This window comes from Sinocyclocheilus anshuiensis, unplaced genomic scaffold, assembly GCF_001515605.1.
Source record: "Sinocyclocheilus anshuiensis isolate Anshui unplaced genomic scaffold, SAMN03320099.WGS_v1.1 scaffold583, whole genome shotgun sequence".
In the NCBI taxonomy this organism is placed as follows: Eukaryota; Metazoa; Chordata; class Actinopteri; order Cypriniformes; family Cyprinidae; genus Sinocyclocheilus; species Sinocyclocheilus anshuiensis.
In genome coordinates this window covers 177,052-196,337 of record NW_015551025.1, presented here as the reverse complement: position 1 = coordinate 196,337, position 19,286 = coordinate 177,052, and the positions used below count along the sequence as shown (strand labels likewise).

Sequence of the window (19,286 nt, the reverse complement as noted above, 5' to 3'; positions counted from 1 at the left end):
CAGGATCCGGAGAAGCAGCTGAGAGGCGGTTAATGGCATAGCTGCATCCGCGACGCGAAATAGTTCGGATAGTGACGCCTAATAAACAATAAAGAGCAGGCACGTGCAGAGGGGGGTGCGATGGGTGCTTGAGCACCTGCCCCTTTTCCCCTTCGTCTTCTTCTTCTTCTTGGTTTTATGGCGAGTTGCCCCTTTTCCCCTTGATGCCCAAAGTGCCCTTTTGTCAAGGCAATAAAAAAAACAACATTTTTTGTAATTAAACGCCATTTTGTGAAGGCCTGCCCAATCTAACTATTAGTAAAATTAATGAATAATAATTTAGTCGTAAATAAAATTATCCACATGATGATGACCTTTCACCTGACGATCTCATCAGGGACTATCCCTCACGCGTTCAGACACCTTTAATGTAGCGCACTACCAGGTTGCCTTCATGACGTTCGCGGCTGCCGGTAAGTGGCGTTCTCAGCGGAGCGGTGTGCTTGTATACTTATATTATTAAATTATTATTATTATTATACAAGAACTGCGTGAAGAGAGCATGCACAGCTGTTGTTTATATTGCTGTTTGTAGCCTGTGGAAGTAAGGTTAGCTGCAGCAAGGGGCTATAATATTTTTGTTCAATATTTTCCTAATGACAATTTTATGATCGGTTTATAAAGGCTACTACGAGCACCTTTTCCCCATTTTTATCACAGAATAAAGCAGGAAATTTATAGTTTCTATAGGCCACTAAATGATATGTCAATCAGTACTGCATTATTCATAAAGTTTATTTATTACCTGGAGACAACTTGAAAAACACACAAGTTTCAAGTTTTTTTTTCTGCTTTTTACTCAGCTCAGCTACAGATGCTTTTGTCCATATTAGGGTTTCCTGCACGTCATAAGTAATTCCTTCTATGAGTCTGATTTGGACTTTCTGCACGAGAGCGCCCTCCGGCTTCGAGTATGAATTAAACATCCACATATTCACTAAAACGTCAGGTCATGCAGGTCGCGGCCCTGATAAAAAGTATTTTCTATGGTTGGGTAATTGGAATGGATAGCCTAAGGAACGAATAGGTATATCAAGCTTTTATTATTTACTGTAGTGCTTTTTATTTTGGTCCTCTGGTAAAGTCAATATTATACTTATTGTTTGCACCTGCTGCTGTGGTAAACTGTAGATTACGATTATGTTGGGACAACATTTAAAAGAACAAACCATTTACAATTATCAGTATGCCTTGCGATTTTAGGCATATGAGATTTAATTTCGTTATTAAAGGGGTCATATGATGCTGCTAAAAAGACCATTATTTTGTGTATTTGGTGTAATGAAATGTGTTTATGCGGTTTAAGTAGGGCTGGACAATAATTCAATATCAATATGTATCGCGATATGATTTTTTTCAATAACGGTGATATGATTTTTAAACACATTTCCGATATTTCGATATACATTACCAGTTTCCCATACATTGATTTATTTGTGCCGTTTGACTTCGTTGAATAAACATGAGCACTGCACGTTTCAAAATCATAACACGGCGCGATTATAATGACTTATACTGTCTTTTTACGCGTTGCGTTGCATCGCGCCGCGTAAACATAAAACCATGTCTGCATTTGTAATCAAAGAAATGACAAACAACAAGCGCTGCTCTACACTGCCAAAACCCACGTTTGAATCATCAGTGGCAAATCCTTTAAATGAAAACGTACTTACAGTCTTTGAATCAGAACAGCCGGCATTGTAGTGTATTCTACCAGGATCAGGAAACAGTCCTCCATAAAATACGCTGCACACATCTGAATATTTGGGTTGAACTGTTCTGGAACAGTGTTGTAAATACAACTTAACCACTGATTTCTAGTCGTGTCCTCTTTTGGAAGACCAAACAAAGTAGTTTCGCTTTCATAACGAGAAACACAGCGTCTTCACAACATGGTGGCGGCAGCAACAATAGCAAGAATCAAAGTTCTTCGTATTTCCTCAGCGACCAGCACGGATCAGCTCTAGGCATGACGGAGCAGATATCGTCCTCTTTTGGAAGGCCAAACAAAGTAGTTTCGTTTTCACAACGAAACACAGCGTCACACACGGCGGGCTTGAGTGAGCGTTGGCGGGCGGGCTTGAGAACGGCGCGGCCGGCGGATTCGACGAAGAAGCACCCGGCAGGCTTGCGGCAACCACATGTGATGACCCCGGGCTTTACAGATCTTCTTTATGCACCAAGAGCTTGTAACACTCCAAAGAGAAAGGAACAATTGAAATCGCATCATATGACCCCTTTAATAATTGTAATATATATTAATATAATAACGAAGGATGCATATGTAGCCTACTATAATGTGTATTCAAAGATTAGAGTCCAGACACATCTTCTATCATCACAATTTTATTGCAGCATTTTCAGTTTGTATACAGGTTGTCAGTAATTTAGTTTCACTTTTGTTTTGTCGATAATGCATTCAAGCCAAACATACAGATTTACCAGATAGGCTACTCATAAACTCGTAATCCATGTGGTTATTCTTCATCAGAACAAAGGCTTTATTAAAGCTTTAGATGATGAAAGGGTAGATTACAGAAGCAGATCTTTATATCTATCCTAAGAAACTCTTAAATGTTGACAGTAAGTGATAAGGATCAATACAATACAGTCAACTGTAACTTGTCAGTTCCATTACTTTCCTGAAGAATTATTTTGGCAACAATAGCTATAATTTTACAATGTTTTTAAGAAAAGCAGGGGACACCACAAAATTTCACATCCTCAGAAACGTCCCTGATAGCACACGTACATCACAGAGACGTTTATTTGAAGTCTGCATTTACATCTGAAAGATTTATTTTTTTAGAGTGTTCGCTCATCTACAATACGTCTTTTCCTATCAGATGTCAAATAGACGTTTAGAAGATGTCTTTAAGATGTTTATAATTTAGAATGTATGTAAAACTGACGTTTGAAAGATGTCTATCAGATGTTTGTACACAGCAGATGCTTTCCAGATGAAGCGATCTTTAACAGACACCTTGCAGACGGGTTACTTAGCAATCACTTTCATGTGCTGTTTTATTGTATATCAACATCACATTTAGGAGTAAATAATCTACCCATGTTTAAGTGTTTTATATGGAAGTGGCAGTGAAGTCTGCTAGCTTTCAGCTAATGCTGGATTATGGGAATAAGCGGCATTTCAATATGCGTAGCTGGAAAGGTAATGGGAAAGACCAGTGGCTCCGCTGCTGTCACCACAAAACGTATACTTCCCTTGAGAGGCCAGACTGTTGATCTGAGGAGAAAAAAGGTAGAGAAGCAATTAGAAAGAAGATCTATCTATATGTCTGTCTGTCTGTCTATGAATAGATTTGGTTGGCATGCCTCTGCTCGTTTGATGAATTCCTCAGTTGCGGTGGCTTCATTCTCTCTCTGTCCACGCCAGATCTTCAGAGCTGAGGCCTGAAGAGCTCGGCCGAATGAGAAGGTGAGAGCCCAGGGTTTCACCAGTGGACAGTTATTGATGGCATTTAGGTTAATGGAGGCATCCTCCTCACTTTGACCTCCAGAGAGAAAGGTCACCCCTGAAAGTGCAGGAAGTCTGTAATTACGCAGTGTCCAGACTCGTCACTAAATATGGAATCAGCTTTATATTGTGTAATATATCCTCAACCTGTCACTGCGGGTGGGACAGTACGCCGCAGAGCAGTGACTGTTGCCATGGCAACCTCCTCTGCACTGTATTTGGTTGGGCAGCCGTGTCCAGGGGTCACCATGTTGGGTTTGAGTAGTGTGCCTTCCAGATACACATGATGATCAAACATGGCTTTGTAGACTTCTGCAAGTACCTGAATAAATGACAGTGAATCTGAATCATGTGATGATTCCAGCAAATTTGAATGTGTAAAGCATATTAAAGGAATAGTTAACTCAACTGAAAATACCGTCATAATTTATTCACTCTCATGTTGTGCCAAAATTGTGTAATTTTTCTTTTATGGAACATAAACTATTTTGAAATTTTGCTGTTGATGTTGTTTTGGACTCCATTAATTTTCATTGTCTGACCAAAAACAGGATGCAAAGGGAAGAAAGAAAGTCATACGTTTTTTTTTTTGTTAACAACATGAGGGTGAATAAATAATGACAGAATGTAATATCCCTTTAAGAAGTAGAGTATAACCAACCCTCTCTGTAACAAATTGGCAACGCTTCAAATCATGGTCTCCATCAGGTAGGATCTCAGGTTCCACTATGGGCACAATCCCATGCTGCAAGTACAGATGGGACAAGAACTTGAGATTTAACAAAGATCCATTTGTATCTCTTATTAGTGAATTTAGCCTAATTAACATTTTACCTGCTGACAAATACTAGCATAGCGAGCAAGGACTTTAGCATTTTCTTTAATGCACAGCTTTGATGGGGTGGTATCACTGATTTTCATCACACAACGCCACTTCGCAAAGTCAGCTCCATCCTTTTTATACTGAGCGCAGCGTTCTGAGAGCCCATCCAGACCTATTGAGACAGTAGAGCTGCACTTAACCCTTGTATTATGTCAAAATTCTGTCGGCCATTTCAAACTGACCCAAATTGGATTCAATACAATTCACCAAAAGATTTCACACTGAGGAACAACCTTTAACATTAATACTTCTCACACGTTACAAAAAAAGTAAACATGAGAGTATATGCTTTTTTAAAACTGTGTTGAACAACTATTGTTTAAACATTTTTTTATTGACCCGCTAACATCAGTGATAATAGGAATTTCATATGTACGTTCCACAACACACCAAATGTTGAAACTTTGCAGGCATGTTTATGACCCTAAGGCTGATGATATACTGGGAAACTTTGGGCAATGTTGCCGTCAATGGGCAACCAGGTGAGACACAGGGCCCACGACCAATCTAAAGTATCCAGATAGAAATTTGTTACCCATTCTCAACGGGAAAGTGCACAAGCAACATTGCTCAAAAAAAGTTGCCCAGCAAAATTGCTCAAAAAGATGCCCCGTGTATCATCAGCCTAAGGGGTCGTTTACACAACACAGTTTTCAACTAAAATTGGAAAACTTTTTATGCATTTTGGACGTTAATTTACAGGACAACAACATTTTGGGGGCCTGAAATATGCATAAACATTATTGCCTCCATGTAAAATACATTTTAGAACATTTGATTTGATTTGAGAAAATGGTGACATACTCATGTGTACATGTTCATGTTTTCAGCTTATAGGTATATATGCATATGTGTACAGGTGCGTAGTGTTTCTTTTCAAAGTGGTATCGCCAACTACTGGCCTGCCATGCTTAATACAGCATTTTCAGTCTTTTTGTGGATCCGTTTGAATAGGGATCATTTTCACAACATTGTTGTCTGTACATAAAAACACAAAGAAAAAGCCGTTCTGTTTTTAGTACACCATTGTTGTGTAAACGTACCCTCAATGAGAAATAGTCATACAACTTGAAGAAAAAACATCCTAGTTTAACCAGTATTTCTGACAACTCAAAAAAGTTTTGCTGGTCAAACTGACTTGGAACATAATATAAGGGTTAAACAGTTTACTAAATCAAGAGCCAAAAAACTAAGGTAAAAGGAGTCTACAAACCAAATGTATCAACAGTGAAATCAAATTTGAATTGAATTATCAGATATTCAGATCCAGAGAATGGACATCTTTGAAATACCTTGTGTAGTGGTTTCTCCATTAGTCCCTGGCATGGGGACTACACCTTTGTCAACCTGTGAAGAAAGGGCAAAATATTTTAGAAATTAAATAATATTTTCAATTCAGCTCATTAACTTAAATGCCCGGTCAGAAAAAAAGGTGCAAAAATTGTACCTTTAGGAGTACAACAGGTGCATATTAGTAGCTAAGAGTAATAATGTGCACCCTTAAGGTTTATAATATTAACCTTTTAGGGGTAAATACACCCTAAGTACAAAGGTAGAATTTTTGCCCAATTAAATACTAAATTCAAAAACAACGTTTCCCAAAAACAGGCTTTGCAAACACTCCCCATCTGCGACTATTTAGACAAACAGATAGTTCTGTCCCAAAAATATCCCACTGATTGAACTGCACTTTTTTGCTTTTTCTAATGAGACATGACAGGAAGTTATGGGTCGCTGGGAAATGTTGCATTCTAAATTCAAACTCACAGTGCCTGCATGAGCACCAAGGCTCAACATGTTAAAGCAAATACTCTTATATCTACGCTAGTGAACCCAGACGAGACTTTATACCTTGATTCCGATAGTGATACCCTTGTCCTTTATCATCTTGACGAATGGGACGCCATCATCAGAGTTCTGGTAGAGTGTTTCGTGGAAGAAGATCACTCCGCCGATGCAGTTATCAATGCGGTCATCAGCAGTGAAGAGCACCTGTCGGTAGAGACGGCGGTTCTCCTCGTTGTTCTCTACTCCTATCTGGTTCAAACGCTTCCCCATGCTGCCTGTTAGAACATCCACAGGATCAAAGTGGGTTTTTGTGCTTTTCGTTCACACTGCATTTTATGTCGACTAACTGGAGGAAGCCACACTAACCTATGGACTCATCTGCAGCTAGGATGCCTTTCCCTGGTGACACTATGCGTAGAGCTATCTCATGTAGCTCCTTCTTTTGCTCAGTGGTGAGAGGAGGAAACTGATGGGTCATCCTAAATGTCTGACACAACCTGAGGATAGTGTAGAAACAGTAAATAAATACAACATAATCAAGATGGGATTTCAGTGACATCACAATGTTTTGCCTTCCTGCTTAAGTCATTTAAGCTTATTAACAGGGTTTGTATGGTTCACATACAATGTAAGAAAATTAAATACAAGGTTTAAATCTAAAAACGGATCATATCCTGACGGAAAATTACCAGTGACTTTTTTTGTTAAGTTTGCAAACATTTCTTAAAACATAATATGTAACTGGAAACACGGGTAAAAATCAATATGGAAAATTCCCTGGGCGCTATATTTTACGTGCTTTTTTATATTATAAAAAAATATTTTCATATTTTGGGCTTCTATATTTCTTAGAGTGTAGAAAATCCGGAAATATCAAGGAATTTTAAAATTGTGATTTCCAGGCCGGGAAAAGTTATGGAAATTTATGAAATCTTAAAAAAAAAAAAAAAAAAGTCTATTCTAGTCAATGCACAACTATAGAACCTTTACTTTGTTAGAAATTGGTCTCTGTGAAATTTAATTTCTAGAAATTTAATCTCTAGAAAATGATTTAAAAAAATCCTTATCTAGATAAACATTAATTAGATGCACTGAATTATTCTTAAAGATTTATACAATGTAAAAAATATTTTTGTTAATAAAATAAAGATTATTGAAATATATTTTACAAGAAAATACAATTTCACTTTCTACTAAAAGTTCGTGTTTAATTCAGTGTTGCTTGCTTTGTAATTCTCTTTGTAATTATTTGGGACATGTACTAGCAATTTCTGAGTTTTTTCTTCAGTGTAACCAGTATAGAATTGATACAAAGTTCTACCTTTTAAATGAAATAGCCATCAAAAACAAAGTTAAATAGATGCATCCAACACAATTGTCACTTAAAGGCACAGCAGCTCTTCTACTAAATGTTATTCAATTTAGAAATGCCAAGCATTCACTTTCACATTAGCTTAATTAACAACGATTTCTGCAACTCTGGCAAGTTATCCAAAGCCACAACTGAAGCACACAGACAGTTTAAAAGCCTCATGTATATATAAATTACTCTCTTTATGAATAACTAAGTCGCCAAAGTACTGCAAAATATGTTATTTTTAAGAGTTCTTAACTTTGGCAACTTCTTGAAAACCTTTAGCAGCATTTAAACAGCTGGAAAACTGATCGTGCATATATGATTCTAAGCATTAAAAATGATCTATACATGTTCTAAATGGTAACTTGCTTCTGAAAACAACTTTTTAGTAATAAAACCCTTACAAAGTTGTTTCACCACTGCATATTTCACACAACAATTGAAATCCAAAATGGTGATGGCAATAAATTCAACAGATGGAATTACTCACCAAGTCAGAGCAGACTGAAGGACTCAGACTGAAGGGGCTTTTTCCTTCAGACAAGATGAGATGTGACTCATTCTTTAACAGTGCTAGTGTCCCAGTTCTTTATGAAGGTGATATCCCAGAGGATGATGACACTTGTAGGGCGGAGCTTATGATGCCCTCATTAAGTTACTGGAGGAGGTGTTAAAGGCCACCAAAGGTTGCCCACCTGATCCCATTTCTATAGCAGCATGGATTCTCATTATTTTATACACAACGCAATGCCATATTTTTACTAGATTTTTTTTAACATGTTCAAAACTAGGGTTGAGTGTGTGCATTCCAGGGTGTTGCTATGCACTCACAAAGTTGTTAGGGTAGTTGCATACTCAAAATAGTCCAGATATGGCTCTGATCCCTTGTTCAGTGTAAGTCAATTGAGACACAGTCATCTGCCAGGTGAAAATTGTAGCCTGTAAGCCACATTATTTGAGGTATCATTATAACTTTGTAACCTGTTGAGTCAACATCCATTATTATTTTAATCTGAAGCAGGCTGTATTCCCGTCAACAACATAATTAGATCATATATGCCTCAGGCAAATCCTCAAATCTCTAGTCAGTTGAGACTCCCATCATACCCTTAGGAAAATGTTGGCAGTCACAGAGCGGCTGAGATTTTAGCATATGTGTGGTAAAAAAATGAGGTGGGGTCATGGCATAATTTCTAGTTCTATACAGGTGAGTAGAATTTTTAGATGACTTTATGATCTAGTTTTCAAGGACAAAAAGGAGTCAAAGTTTGGAGATTCAGTTTACTAAAGCGTCGATCTGTTGTGAAATTATGTGATCAATGCTTTGAGATCGAATTGTAGCTTTAAGCGTAATTAGTTAATATCACGTGTAATATGCATAGAAATAGCCAGACTGTTTTAGGAGCATGTTGTTCAATTCTTATTATGAAACCAATAAGGTACTGTAGATGAAAATGGCAGGTTTAGAGGGATACCCAATGTTTCATTATACATAAATGACCGAACCCGTTGGAAGTAGACTCTCAGGAGAACTGTTAAGAGTTACGGATATTTTAAGCCACCTCTACTGGGGCTGTGATTTTTTTTCCTGATACCTAATTAAAAACATTAATAATGATGCTTTATCTGGTGTTCAATTTTCAGCCCTATTAAGGCTGCTCCCATTTGGGTTTGTCATTGCTCTCACAAATAGGTCACACCAAAGTCTCAAAGTTAGAGAAATGTCTCCAGGTATCATTCATAGACATATATTTTACCATTCTATCTTTTGAATTGTAGTGAAAGAAAGTTCTACTTTCGTCCTCCACATCAATTGATGAGCGAGTTCTATTTTGGGGACATATGTCGAGAATGATCTTTACAGTACTGCTGAAAAATGTTCCCATATAATCCAAAAATGGCATCAAATATTCAGATGCTTATTACCATAATAACTGCACTACACAGTATAAACCAAATTGTATTGCAATGCATTGTTTTATTGCTTAGCAAAGCACCTTACATTCCATTGTACATACTACTGTATATTTCACAGTATATTTATTCTTTGAATCAATATATCAACATGTTTCATATATTGTGCATTCCATTACATATTATTTCATAACCACTGTATATTGCATATCATTTATTGTACCTTTACGCTACAGTACCATAGCTCATTGTGCTTGTACCTCAGTGATTTTCTGATTCACTCTGTGTTCCCAAAAGCAAACTTGGCCCTCTGTGAAGTGTATAAAGTAAAGTTGTAGCCTATTAGCCTTTTATATGTATCCAACAATGGGAATTTTCACCATTTGTATTTAGGTTTGAGATATTTCATTGACTCTTTCTGCAGGTTACATTGATTCACAAATAGATGGCGACAGGTGAGTCTTTATGAGTCTCACTGAGTCACGGTAGATCGATTTGTTCAAAACAGATTCATTTAGGAGTGAAACAAGTGGCATATTCTTTATGAGCGAGATATCGAATCATTTACGTAACTGTTCTGTTTAAAAACATTTATTCATTCAAAAGTGAAACAAGTGATACATTTTGATTAGCGAGTAACTGAATCATTCAGTAACTGAATCATTTGGGGAAGTCGTGGCCTAATGGTTAGAGAGTTGGACTCGTTACCCAACGGTTGCGAGTTCGAGTCTCGTACCGGCAGGGATTGGAGGTAGGGGGTAGGGGGAGTGAATGTTCAATACCACGACTAAGGTGCCCTTGATCAAGGCGCCGAACCCCCAACTGCTCCCCGGGCACCGCAGCATAAATGGCTGCCCACTGCTCCGGGTGTGTTCACGGTGTGTGTGTGTGTTCACTGCTGTGTGTGTGCACTTTGGATGGGTTAAACGCAGAGCACTAATTCCTAGTATGGGTAACCATACTTGGCCACATGTCACGTCACGTCACTTTTTCCACTTTAAACCATTTCGTTAAAAAACACTGATTTATTCAGGAGCGAAACAAGTGACTCGTCTTTATGAGCGAATCATTGAATCATTCACTCAACTGTTTCATTAATTACCACTGATTTATTTTGGAGTGAAACAAGTGACACGTCTTTATGAGCGAGTCATTGAATCATTCACTCAACTGTTTCATTAATTACCACTGATTTATTTTGGAGTGAAACAAGTGACACGTCTTTATGAGCGAGTCATTGAATCATTCACTCAACTGTTTCATTAATTACCACTGATTTATTTTGGAGTGAAACAAGTGACACGTCTTTATGAGCGAGTCATTGAATCATTCACTCAACTGTTTCATTAATTACCACTGATTTATTTTGGAGTGAAACAAGTGACACGTCTTTATGAGCGAGTCATTGAATCATTCACTCAACTGTTTTATTAATTACCACTGATTTATTTCGGAGTGAAACAAGTGACACGTCTTTATGAGCGAGTCATTGAATCATTCACTCAACAAATTTGTTCAAAAACACTGATTCTTTTCAAAACAAAACACCATTCCTCGAGTGTTGCATGGAAATGCACACAAGTTGATTCTGCTTTGGCTTCATTTAGAACTATTATTTGCAAAAAAACGTAACTGGCAATATTGTGTCTAAAAAGTTCAATGTTAATATCACAATATACTTATGTGATGAGTTTTATTTGTCACAGTCAGATTATCACTCTTATGGTGCCACAGTAAACAGGGCATCACTGTAACCGGCATGAATATAAAAATACATTTAAAAATTAGTTTAATTTAAATTATATACTCCTTTCCTATATACACAGGAACTTTAGTATATAAAACCCAACAGTTCATATACTATTAAGGCAAATATTGCAAAACAGAGGTAACATTGTCAAAAATCTAATACACTTTCTGCATATTCAGATGAAAAAAAAAATCTGATTATTAAATAAGACTAAAATAACTCTGTAGTAATACTTGTGATTGAACTGGCTATTCACATAGATTGATTTGTTTGTGCTTTATGGTGAATTATTAGAAAAATACTGTGACATTTTACCTTGTCTTTGGAAAAACGATTATTACAGAGAGAGAAAAATAGTTAATGTTTTCTTCATTTACCTTAATCTTCATCAAGGTAGGAGACAAATCTGCAGGGGTGGATGGAGAGTTCAGTAGGTCACACTAAAAATTCTGAAGCAGGTCTAATGATAAGCCTCGCATCGACCTTTCCGGTCGGTCAGGACGATTCTTCAGCTCGAGGATTGGCTGAATGGGACTTTGCTGCAGCAGCTGGGAATCAAAGGGCATGCCGTGGAAAAACGTCTGGCTTTGGAATAGCTCCAGGCGCTGTAAGCGACGTGTGGGGATCTTGCACAGAAGCTATATTCAGACATGATAAGAGTTTTAGGAAGACAGCTTTGAATATTTGCATAAACAACAGGGTTATATGCCATTCAGATTTGAAGGAGGTAGAAATCAAATGTAAAGAAATGTTGAGAAATTAATTTAAATTAGGTGTATTTTTTAATTATACATTTTTAGTATGGATTACCTATAAATTAATATTTTAAATATTTGATTTTATATTACACATTTTATTTTATATTTATTAAAAAAAATTAATATGGGGTTTTAATATATAATATATAAACATTAATATATAAATCTTAATATGGGGTATACCCATAAACATCAGATGATCTTAATAAAATACATGCAACATATATATATATTTTTTTTTTTACACGTTTTTGTATTTCACATAATACATGTTATGATCCAGCCTGTTTCCCTGTGAATTCTTATTTTGAAGTGTTTTTCTGCCCCCAGAATTTCTGTTTTCTGTTCCTGTTAACTGTTCTACCGTTTGTTGTCATATAGTGATTCATTGGTTTCACCCCCTTGTTAACATACCCCTGTGTTTGCCTTGTTCCGTGTTTCTGGTACTTTTCCCTGTGTTAGTTCTTCATTAATGCTCTTAATAAATCCTACTGCAAGTGGATCCTCCGCACTTGTGTTTCCGTGCCTCCATCGTTACAACATGTGATACGTACAGTTAAACATGTAATACATTACAGTCTTTTTTATTGTATAATCTGCCTATGAATATAAATCATAGTCAAAATCTATATACATGTAAATCAACATAATCGCTACAATTATTGATATTCATATTATCAATATTATTCAATTCAATTCAATTAAAAAAACTTTATTATCTATCAACCAGTGACAGAAATGTATCTTACGTAAATGTACTCATTTCCTATACTCTATATACTCATAATTGACATTCATATTATCAATAATTGATATTCAGTTATTGATAATTACATTTATTGATATTCATAAGCATACTTAATACAATAAAAATACTGAATTGAGTATCCTTATGAATATCAATCAAGAGTCACACTGTTGTGCAAATAAACACCCAAATAAACAAACAAACAAATAAATACAATATTTTTATGATACATTTTTAGTGTGAATTAGCAATAAATTATATTTTCTACATAAAATATGGGGTATTTCAATAAACATTAGATGATATCAATAAAATACATTATAAAAGTGTATCAATGTTTTAAACACATTATACAACTAACATCCATAAATAATAAATGTTAAAAACATATAATTTATGAATGTATAATAATAATAATAATTAGTAGTAGTAGATGCAGGAGTAGTAGTATTATTTATGGATTTAAGATGATTATGAATTATATTAATACAAATATTAAAACATTAATAATTAAATTTTTACATATTTTAAACATACATAATACAATTATATATGTAATATATTATTGTCTTTTGTGTAATGCATGTTTATAAATATCAATCATAATTAGAAGAAAGAAAGAAAGAAAGATTATGTATAGCAGCTGACCTCTAAGAGCAGGAAGGTCAGAGTTGGACTGAGGCTTGCAGGCATGTCATATGGACACTCACTGACACTGGTCAGCATATCACAGTGATCTGCTTCTGCAGATAGAGGAAACTAAAAATCTAAATAATCGAGAAAAGACTCTATAAGTCTGTATAAGCAGCCTGAAGCACTTTCTACACATCACTGAGATTGTACAAGTACAATGCTCATCTTGCAGTATGGCCTCTGAATATGTCTCACCCCTCCAGTGGCTAAAGCGTAGAGAAGAATGCCAAGAGACCACCAGTCTGCAGCGTGGCTGTACGGACCACCGCTCAGGACCTCAGGAGCTGTTTAATGACCACATCATGTAATTAAATATCAATTTTTACAGAAATAGCTCATTTGCATGTCTTTAGTTACTGCTAGATATAGCTGATGATAAACACTGTCTTACTACGGAAATCCTTTCCCTTGCAGTTCAGATTCCAGCCTCACCGCAGATAGTAAAAGCTCTATCCCCACACTCAAGACGGCGAGACAGCCCGAAATCAGTCAAGCGGAGGTGACCTAAATGAGACAGCATTAATATTTCTATTTCAAAATTCCCTTTACCAAATCTAAATGAGTGCTTCACAGTTGGGATGGACATTTGACAATCCAAAGACACAAAAGATATATATATGGTCCTTGTTTTGGCATATGTGAAAAATATGCAAATCTGTGGTTTCTGTATATGCTTTCTTTTTAGAATATGATATGAATTAGTAACTTGGATGAACTGTCTGCATATATGTTCATATCAATTAAGCACATTTTTTTTAATATATTCCTGACTATATATACATAAATATATAGACCACACAATGACAGCAGTGATATTCTTCTTTTTTTTTTTTTTTTTTTAGATAAATTGGGGATGAATTTGGAATTAATGGTTATTTCAAAATAGGAAAACAAATATATTTAAATACCGATCGATCTGAATTATTACAATATATCAGGCTGAATTTTGATTTCAAGTACATATATTTACATTTTAAAACGGTTATTTGTACACTTTTCTAAAGATCCATCTTTTTAAAGAAAATTGCATCTATAACAGTTTAGAAACACATTAAAAGTGATGTCTATATATAATGTAATATTATATATTGTTATAATTATCTTTTTTGTAATACAGCTATATTCAATACTGCTGCTTTTAAGTCACTTATTTGTATGGTAGGGTACAAAATAGTTTTAAATTACAGTTAAGCCTTTGGAAACACTGTAACAAACGGAAAGCTGTTACAGATACATATATTTGTGCATGAATGTTTAGAGCCTATTTGATTTTTTTTTTTTTTTTCATCAACTTTATGTTCTCAGAATCACTCAAATGTGTATTAATAAACTTTCTAAAATAGTTTACTGATACCTTTCTCAGTGAGAAGGATGTTCTCCATCTGTTTAACACAAAGTTTTTTTCAGAGCATTTTAATAGGATGAATACAAACGTTTATTATCTTTAGTAACATTTATATTTAGTTATATTTTTAAACACAAAGTGGTCATATCAAAAATATATTGAATATTCCTTTAAAATTAATGTGTTCAATGTTCACCTAAATACATCAAATTAAATAAAAAGTATGATATTGTAATTTATACCTTCACATCCCTATGTATTATTCCAAAGTCATGCAAAAAACCTGAAAATGAAAAAGGTGTGGTAACTTAGTGTCACTGATACAAATTTACAACATCTGTTTGTGTAATGATTCAAGACTAAACATATTAGATTACTTAAATACAAAATAAGCATGTGAAGTGTTCGTCCATATACATAATGAATCTAACAACACTCACCCAAAGCAGAGCCCAACTCGGCAGCAAACACTCGAACATCTCTCTCATCAAAGCGGCCCTTCAGTGTCCAGTAAGTATAGAGACCCCAGTGCTGCAGTAATCACACACTGAACACAAACACACACACGAGCGAGGGATGAGAGATGAGAAAGACAATGTCACAGCAGACTGACTGGCCTGACCTTGAGGCCAGCTTCTTACAAATCAAACTCTAAGGAACTTCATTCAAGCACAGTATGATCTGAAGCAGTATTTTTGAGTGTAATCACAAGCTGGTGACACAAATTCAGTCTGTCACAGGGTCATGGAGGGAGGCTTTGGAAAGGAAGAAGACACAACACAATGATTAAGTCTCATTGCTCGCCCTGGTGAATGAGTGTAGAGAGAAAAATACATTGGGGGGGGGACGAAACAAATCACATGGAAAAGGACAAAATCAACTAAGAGTAAATCATTGAGCAGATCTTTCAAGAAATGTACAACTTCAGCTCTCTTGACAGATATATGTATTCTTATATAAATCTGGTAAACCCAGTAATCTCCACATGATATCCATGCAAGAATACAAGAAAAACAGCACAGCAACATTAAGGTTGGGACAGAACTTTGCCAGAACAGTTTGTCTGAGCAGTGTGGGCAGATGGGGAAGTGTTTTAAAAAAGCTAGTTTCACTAGTAATGCATTTAGTACAGTAAACACACTTCACCTTTCACTTCAATGTTCCTTTAAAGCAGAGGTTTTCAAACTTCTTGACGACCTTACATATCTGAGGCCCCTTTTCAATGACCCCTTTGTGAGGGACAAAAATATATATTTTATATTTATATATGTTTATAAGTAATTAGGTAAATTAGGCAACTATATATTGCTTGAATGAAATGACAAATATATACAGTATATATATATATATATTATATATTGGTCGGGTTGGTCACTACAGGCCAACCCGAGCAATTTACTTGTTCATGTAATGACTGTATGAAATGCATTTGATGTGTGTGTGTAAATGCCTGTTAATGTCTGTGTGTGCGTGTGACACATTACCAGCTGATTTACACACAGCTGAAGATATCACTTTCTAAACTGAAAGAGAAAATGCTGTCTGCAGTAGATATTTGATCCTCTAGTGCTGGGGTCACCCTGACCTCAATATTGTTCAATTCTTCAATGAGTTCAAAGTTCGAATCCAGATGATACTGACAGCATCTTCAGTGCTTCATAGAGTAATCTGTCTGCTCTTTTCTCAGAATACTGAGGACAGATACTTAACAATCTCTATATAGACATCAGTAGTACTTCTGACACTTTCGTCTGTGCGTATAGTAAAAACGATTTAATATTTTACATACTGTATATATTAACATTTAACGAAGTAAAATAATAAACTTGTTTCACATTTAATATTAAAGTATTTAAAATATATGAATAATTAAGAATAATTCTTAATATATTGTTATACACTCTTAACAGGTCATCAGTTGTTTAATTTGATAAAGAAATGTAGTAAAATAATTAAATCACTTGTGGTTAACACCGAGATCATTAATGTTATTCAACTGTGGCGGCTGATAATGCAATATCTTATTAAACCGAGTCTCTGCCATGGCATTCATATATCTGTTCAGTTTGCTCAAAAAGTCAGATGGGGCCAAATTTAATTAGGTAACGGAACAATAAACATGCTGGTCTTGCCCAGTACAGCATGGGACCACCTAATCATCAATACACATGAGGAATTCAATGTTACCGTTATCATGCAATATAATTTAGGTTATTCCACAAGATGACAAACGACTGACAGCATTTTCTATTACAGTTTAATCCATCTTTTTGTTCTTTCTGTCTTTTTTTGGCCAATTGATGGATGGACTTACACAAATAGATGACTCTAGGATGTGTTTTATTTGCATGAAGATTTGTGGGAAGCGAAAGAAAAACTGTCCATCAATTAGAGCATTGTGAGGGGACATCAAAGCTGCTGCTGGTAAGCAAAGCATTTTGATTGCTTTGCCTTTGATCTGAAGGCATGCTCCCACCTGAACGTGAATTTGAAATTCATATGTAATGTGTTGTATATTTATCTTTGGGAAATAGAAATACACAACTGATGTCTAGTAAGTATGAAAATAAACAATTGGAATTAATGAATTAAAAACAGCAAAACAAGAAAGACCGACTCATCAACAACAATAGGCCTATTTAAAATAAAATGAAGTCTAGTATTTTTGAAAGCACTTTTTTGTAGGTTATTTTCTATTTATCAACATCAGTTATTTGAGATGCTGGCCTCAAAAAGAGTCAAACATGAGTCAATTATGATTCATTCATTTTTTTTTTTTGCCTGACACAATAGCGGAGAGCAGACAGGAAGCAAAGTGGGAGAGAGAGGGAGGCGGGATCAGGAAAGGTCCTCGTCGAGCCGGGATTCGAACTCGGGACGCCTGTCTTTATAGTAAACGCAACAAATCTCCAAAGTCATCCAGTTTAAACGTTGAAATTTATAGACCGTTTTACATTTACATTATCATTTTCCAATAAAATATCTAAAACCAATTTAACTGAGAAGCAAAATTGCACAAGATATTAAGACTTATTTCTTAGTTATATCTATTATTTATTATTACTCTAATGATCTGTCTAAATTATATTTATCATTTTTGCTTGTTTTTAAAGCATAAATATAACTAAATTTAATTTTAAGTAGCAAGAGGAAGAACTAAAGAAAGAAAAACTTAATATATATATATATATATATATATACACACACACACACACACTATATATATATTATATATATATAGTCCATTCAAATGTATACATTTAATTGATATATTAAGTTAACATGTACCTTACAAAACCACACACACACATATATATATATATATATAGTCCATTCAAATGTATACATTTAATTGATATATTAAGTTAACATGTACAAATAAAACCTTACAAAACACATTTTTAGTGCATATTTTATATTTTATGCTAAAGCATATTTTAGTTTACCATAAAAGCTTGTTAGTACCTTCGGCTGTACAAAAGAAGTAATTATGAAAGTACATATAAAGATGTAATTAAGTCCTACTTAAGTTCATCAAAAAAGCATACTTAAGTTCAACTAATAGCATTTAATATACATTTAAACTCTAATACATCTTCATTTAATTTCCAATTAACATTACATCCAGTTCACACTTAAATATATTCTATTAAAGTATATTTCTCAAACTAAATTCGCTCTTTAAAAGCATGTTACTTTTTCATTTCAGACATTTCACCCAAAAATGAAAATGGCCATCATTTACTTTCCCTCATTTTGTTCCAAACTAAAGGTACATTCTTCAAAATCTCTCTTTTTGCCTACCACTGAAGAAAGAAAGGCATAGTAAATGATGTAAATTTGGGTGATTTATGTGAGGATTATATGACTTGTGGCAATGAACTACCTGTAAATGTTTATGCCCAGTAAACCTGGGAGGAAATTCTGGCAGGAAAATGGAAATAAAGCCTGGCAGTGTCCACACTAGACGAGGCCCCTCAGGGTTTGAGTCTGAGGGCCGAGATTGCTCAGAGACGGGGTATTCTCTGTGCTGGGCGCTGCGTCTAAATAGACTGTGATGAACAAGCAGAGCCGGGAGAGACAGGAAGCCCTGATGACATGACAGGGATCTCCTCTTTACCACTGACGCTGATTCCTGCAGCAAAGATGACATTGATTGATAAATCACTATACAAAATCACTTATGATAACATAAAGGCTAATGCTTTACAGATCACTAGCTAGTGTGCGTTCAAATGTAAATATGCAACAGCCCCAAAAAAACTACTTAAAGGGAAAGTTCACCTAAAAATTATCATTCTGTCATCATTTACTCACACTCAAGTTGTTCCAAACCTGTAAGAGTTTCTTTCTTCTGTTGAACATAAAAGAAGACATTTTGAAGAATCTTGGTAACCAAACAGTTGATGGACCCCATTGACTTTCATAGTAAGTAGAAGAAGAAGAAACAATACTATGGAAATCAATGGGGACCATCAGTTGTTTGTTTGGTTATCACAGAATTTTCATTTTTTGGTAAACTATCCCTTTAATTTA

General features: G+C 35.2%; 1 protein-coding gene and 1 pseudogene across 1 annotated transcript; both read right to left on the bottom strand.

Moving 5' to 3' along the window:
• Positions 1-2,972: 2,972 nt before the first annotated feature.
• On the bottom strand, positions 2,973-8,097 carry LOC107661107 (fructose-bisphosphate aldolase C-A-like). The gene is made up of 9 exons (XM_016450573.1): positions 8,033-8,097; positions 6,552-6,682; positions 6,249-6,460; positions 5,690-5,744; positions 4,349-4,509; positions 4,176-4,259; positions 3,662-3,836; positions 3,373-3,572; positions 2,973-3,283 (listed from the first exon to the last, which is right to left on the bottom strand). Exons 2-9 carry the CDS (start codon positions 6,661-6,663, stop codon positions 3,188-3,190), a joined length of 1,095 nt encoding a protein of 364 aa, XP_016306059.1. The 5' UTR covers positions 6,664-6,682; positions 8,033-8,097; the 3' UTR covers positions 2,973-3,187.
• Positions 8,098-11,481: 3,384 nt separating this feature from the next.
• LOC107661117 (putative serine/threonine-protein kinase F31E3.2) lies at positions 11,482-16,733 on the bottom strand (annotated as a pseudogene).
• Between the last annotated feature and the right edge of the window lie 2,553 nt (positions 16,734-19,286).

Coding starts and splice junctions, on each gene's coding strand:
- LOC107661107 (XM_016450573.1), bottom strand. CDS start 6,663: ATGACCCATCAGTTTCCTCCTCTCACCACTGAGCAAAAGAAGGAGCTA. Junction 4,510..5,689: donor TGGAGAAACCACTACACAAG/GTATTTCAAAGA, acceptor CTGTCTCAATAG/GTCTGGATGGGCTCTCAGAA. Junction 3,837..4,175: donor GCCAATTTGTTACAGAGAGG/GTTGGTTATACT, acceptor TCATTTATTCAG/GTACTTGCAGAAGTCTACAA.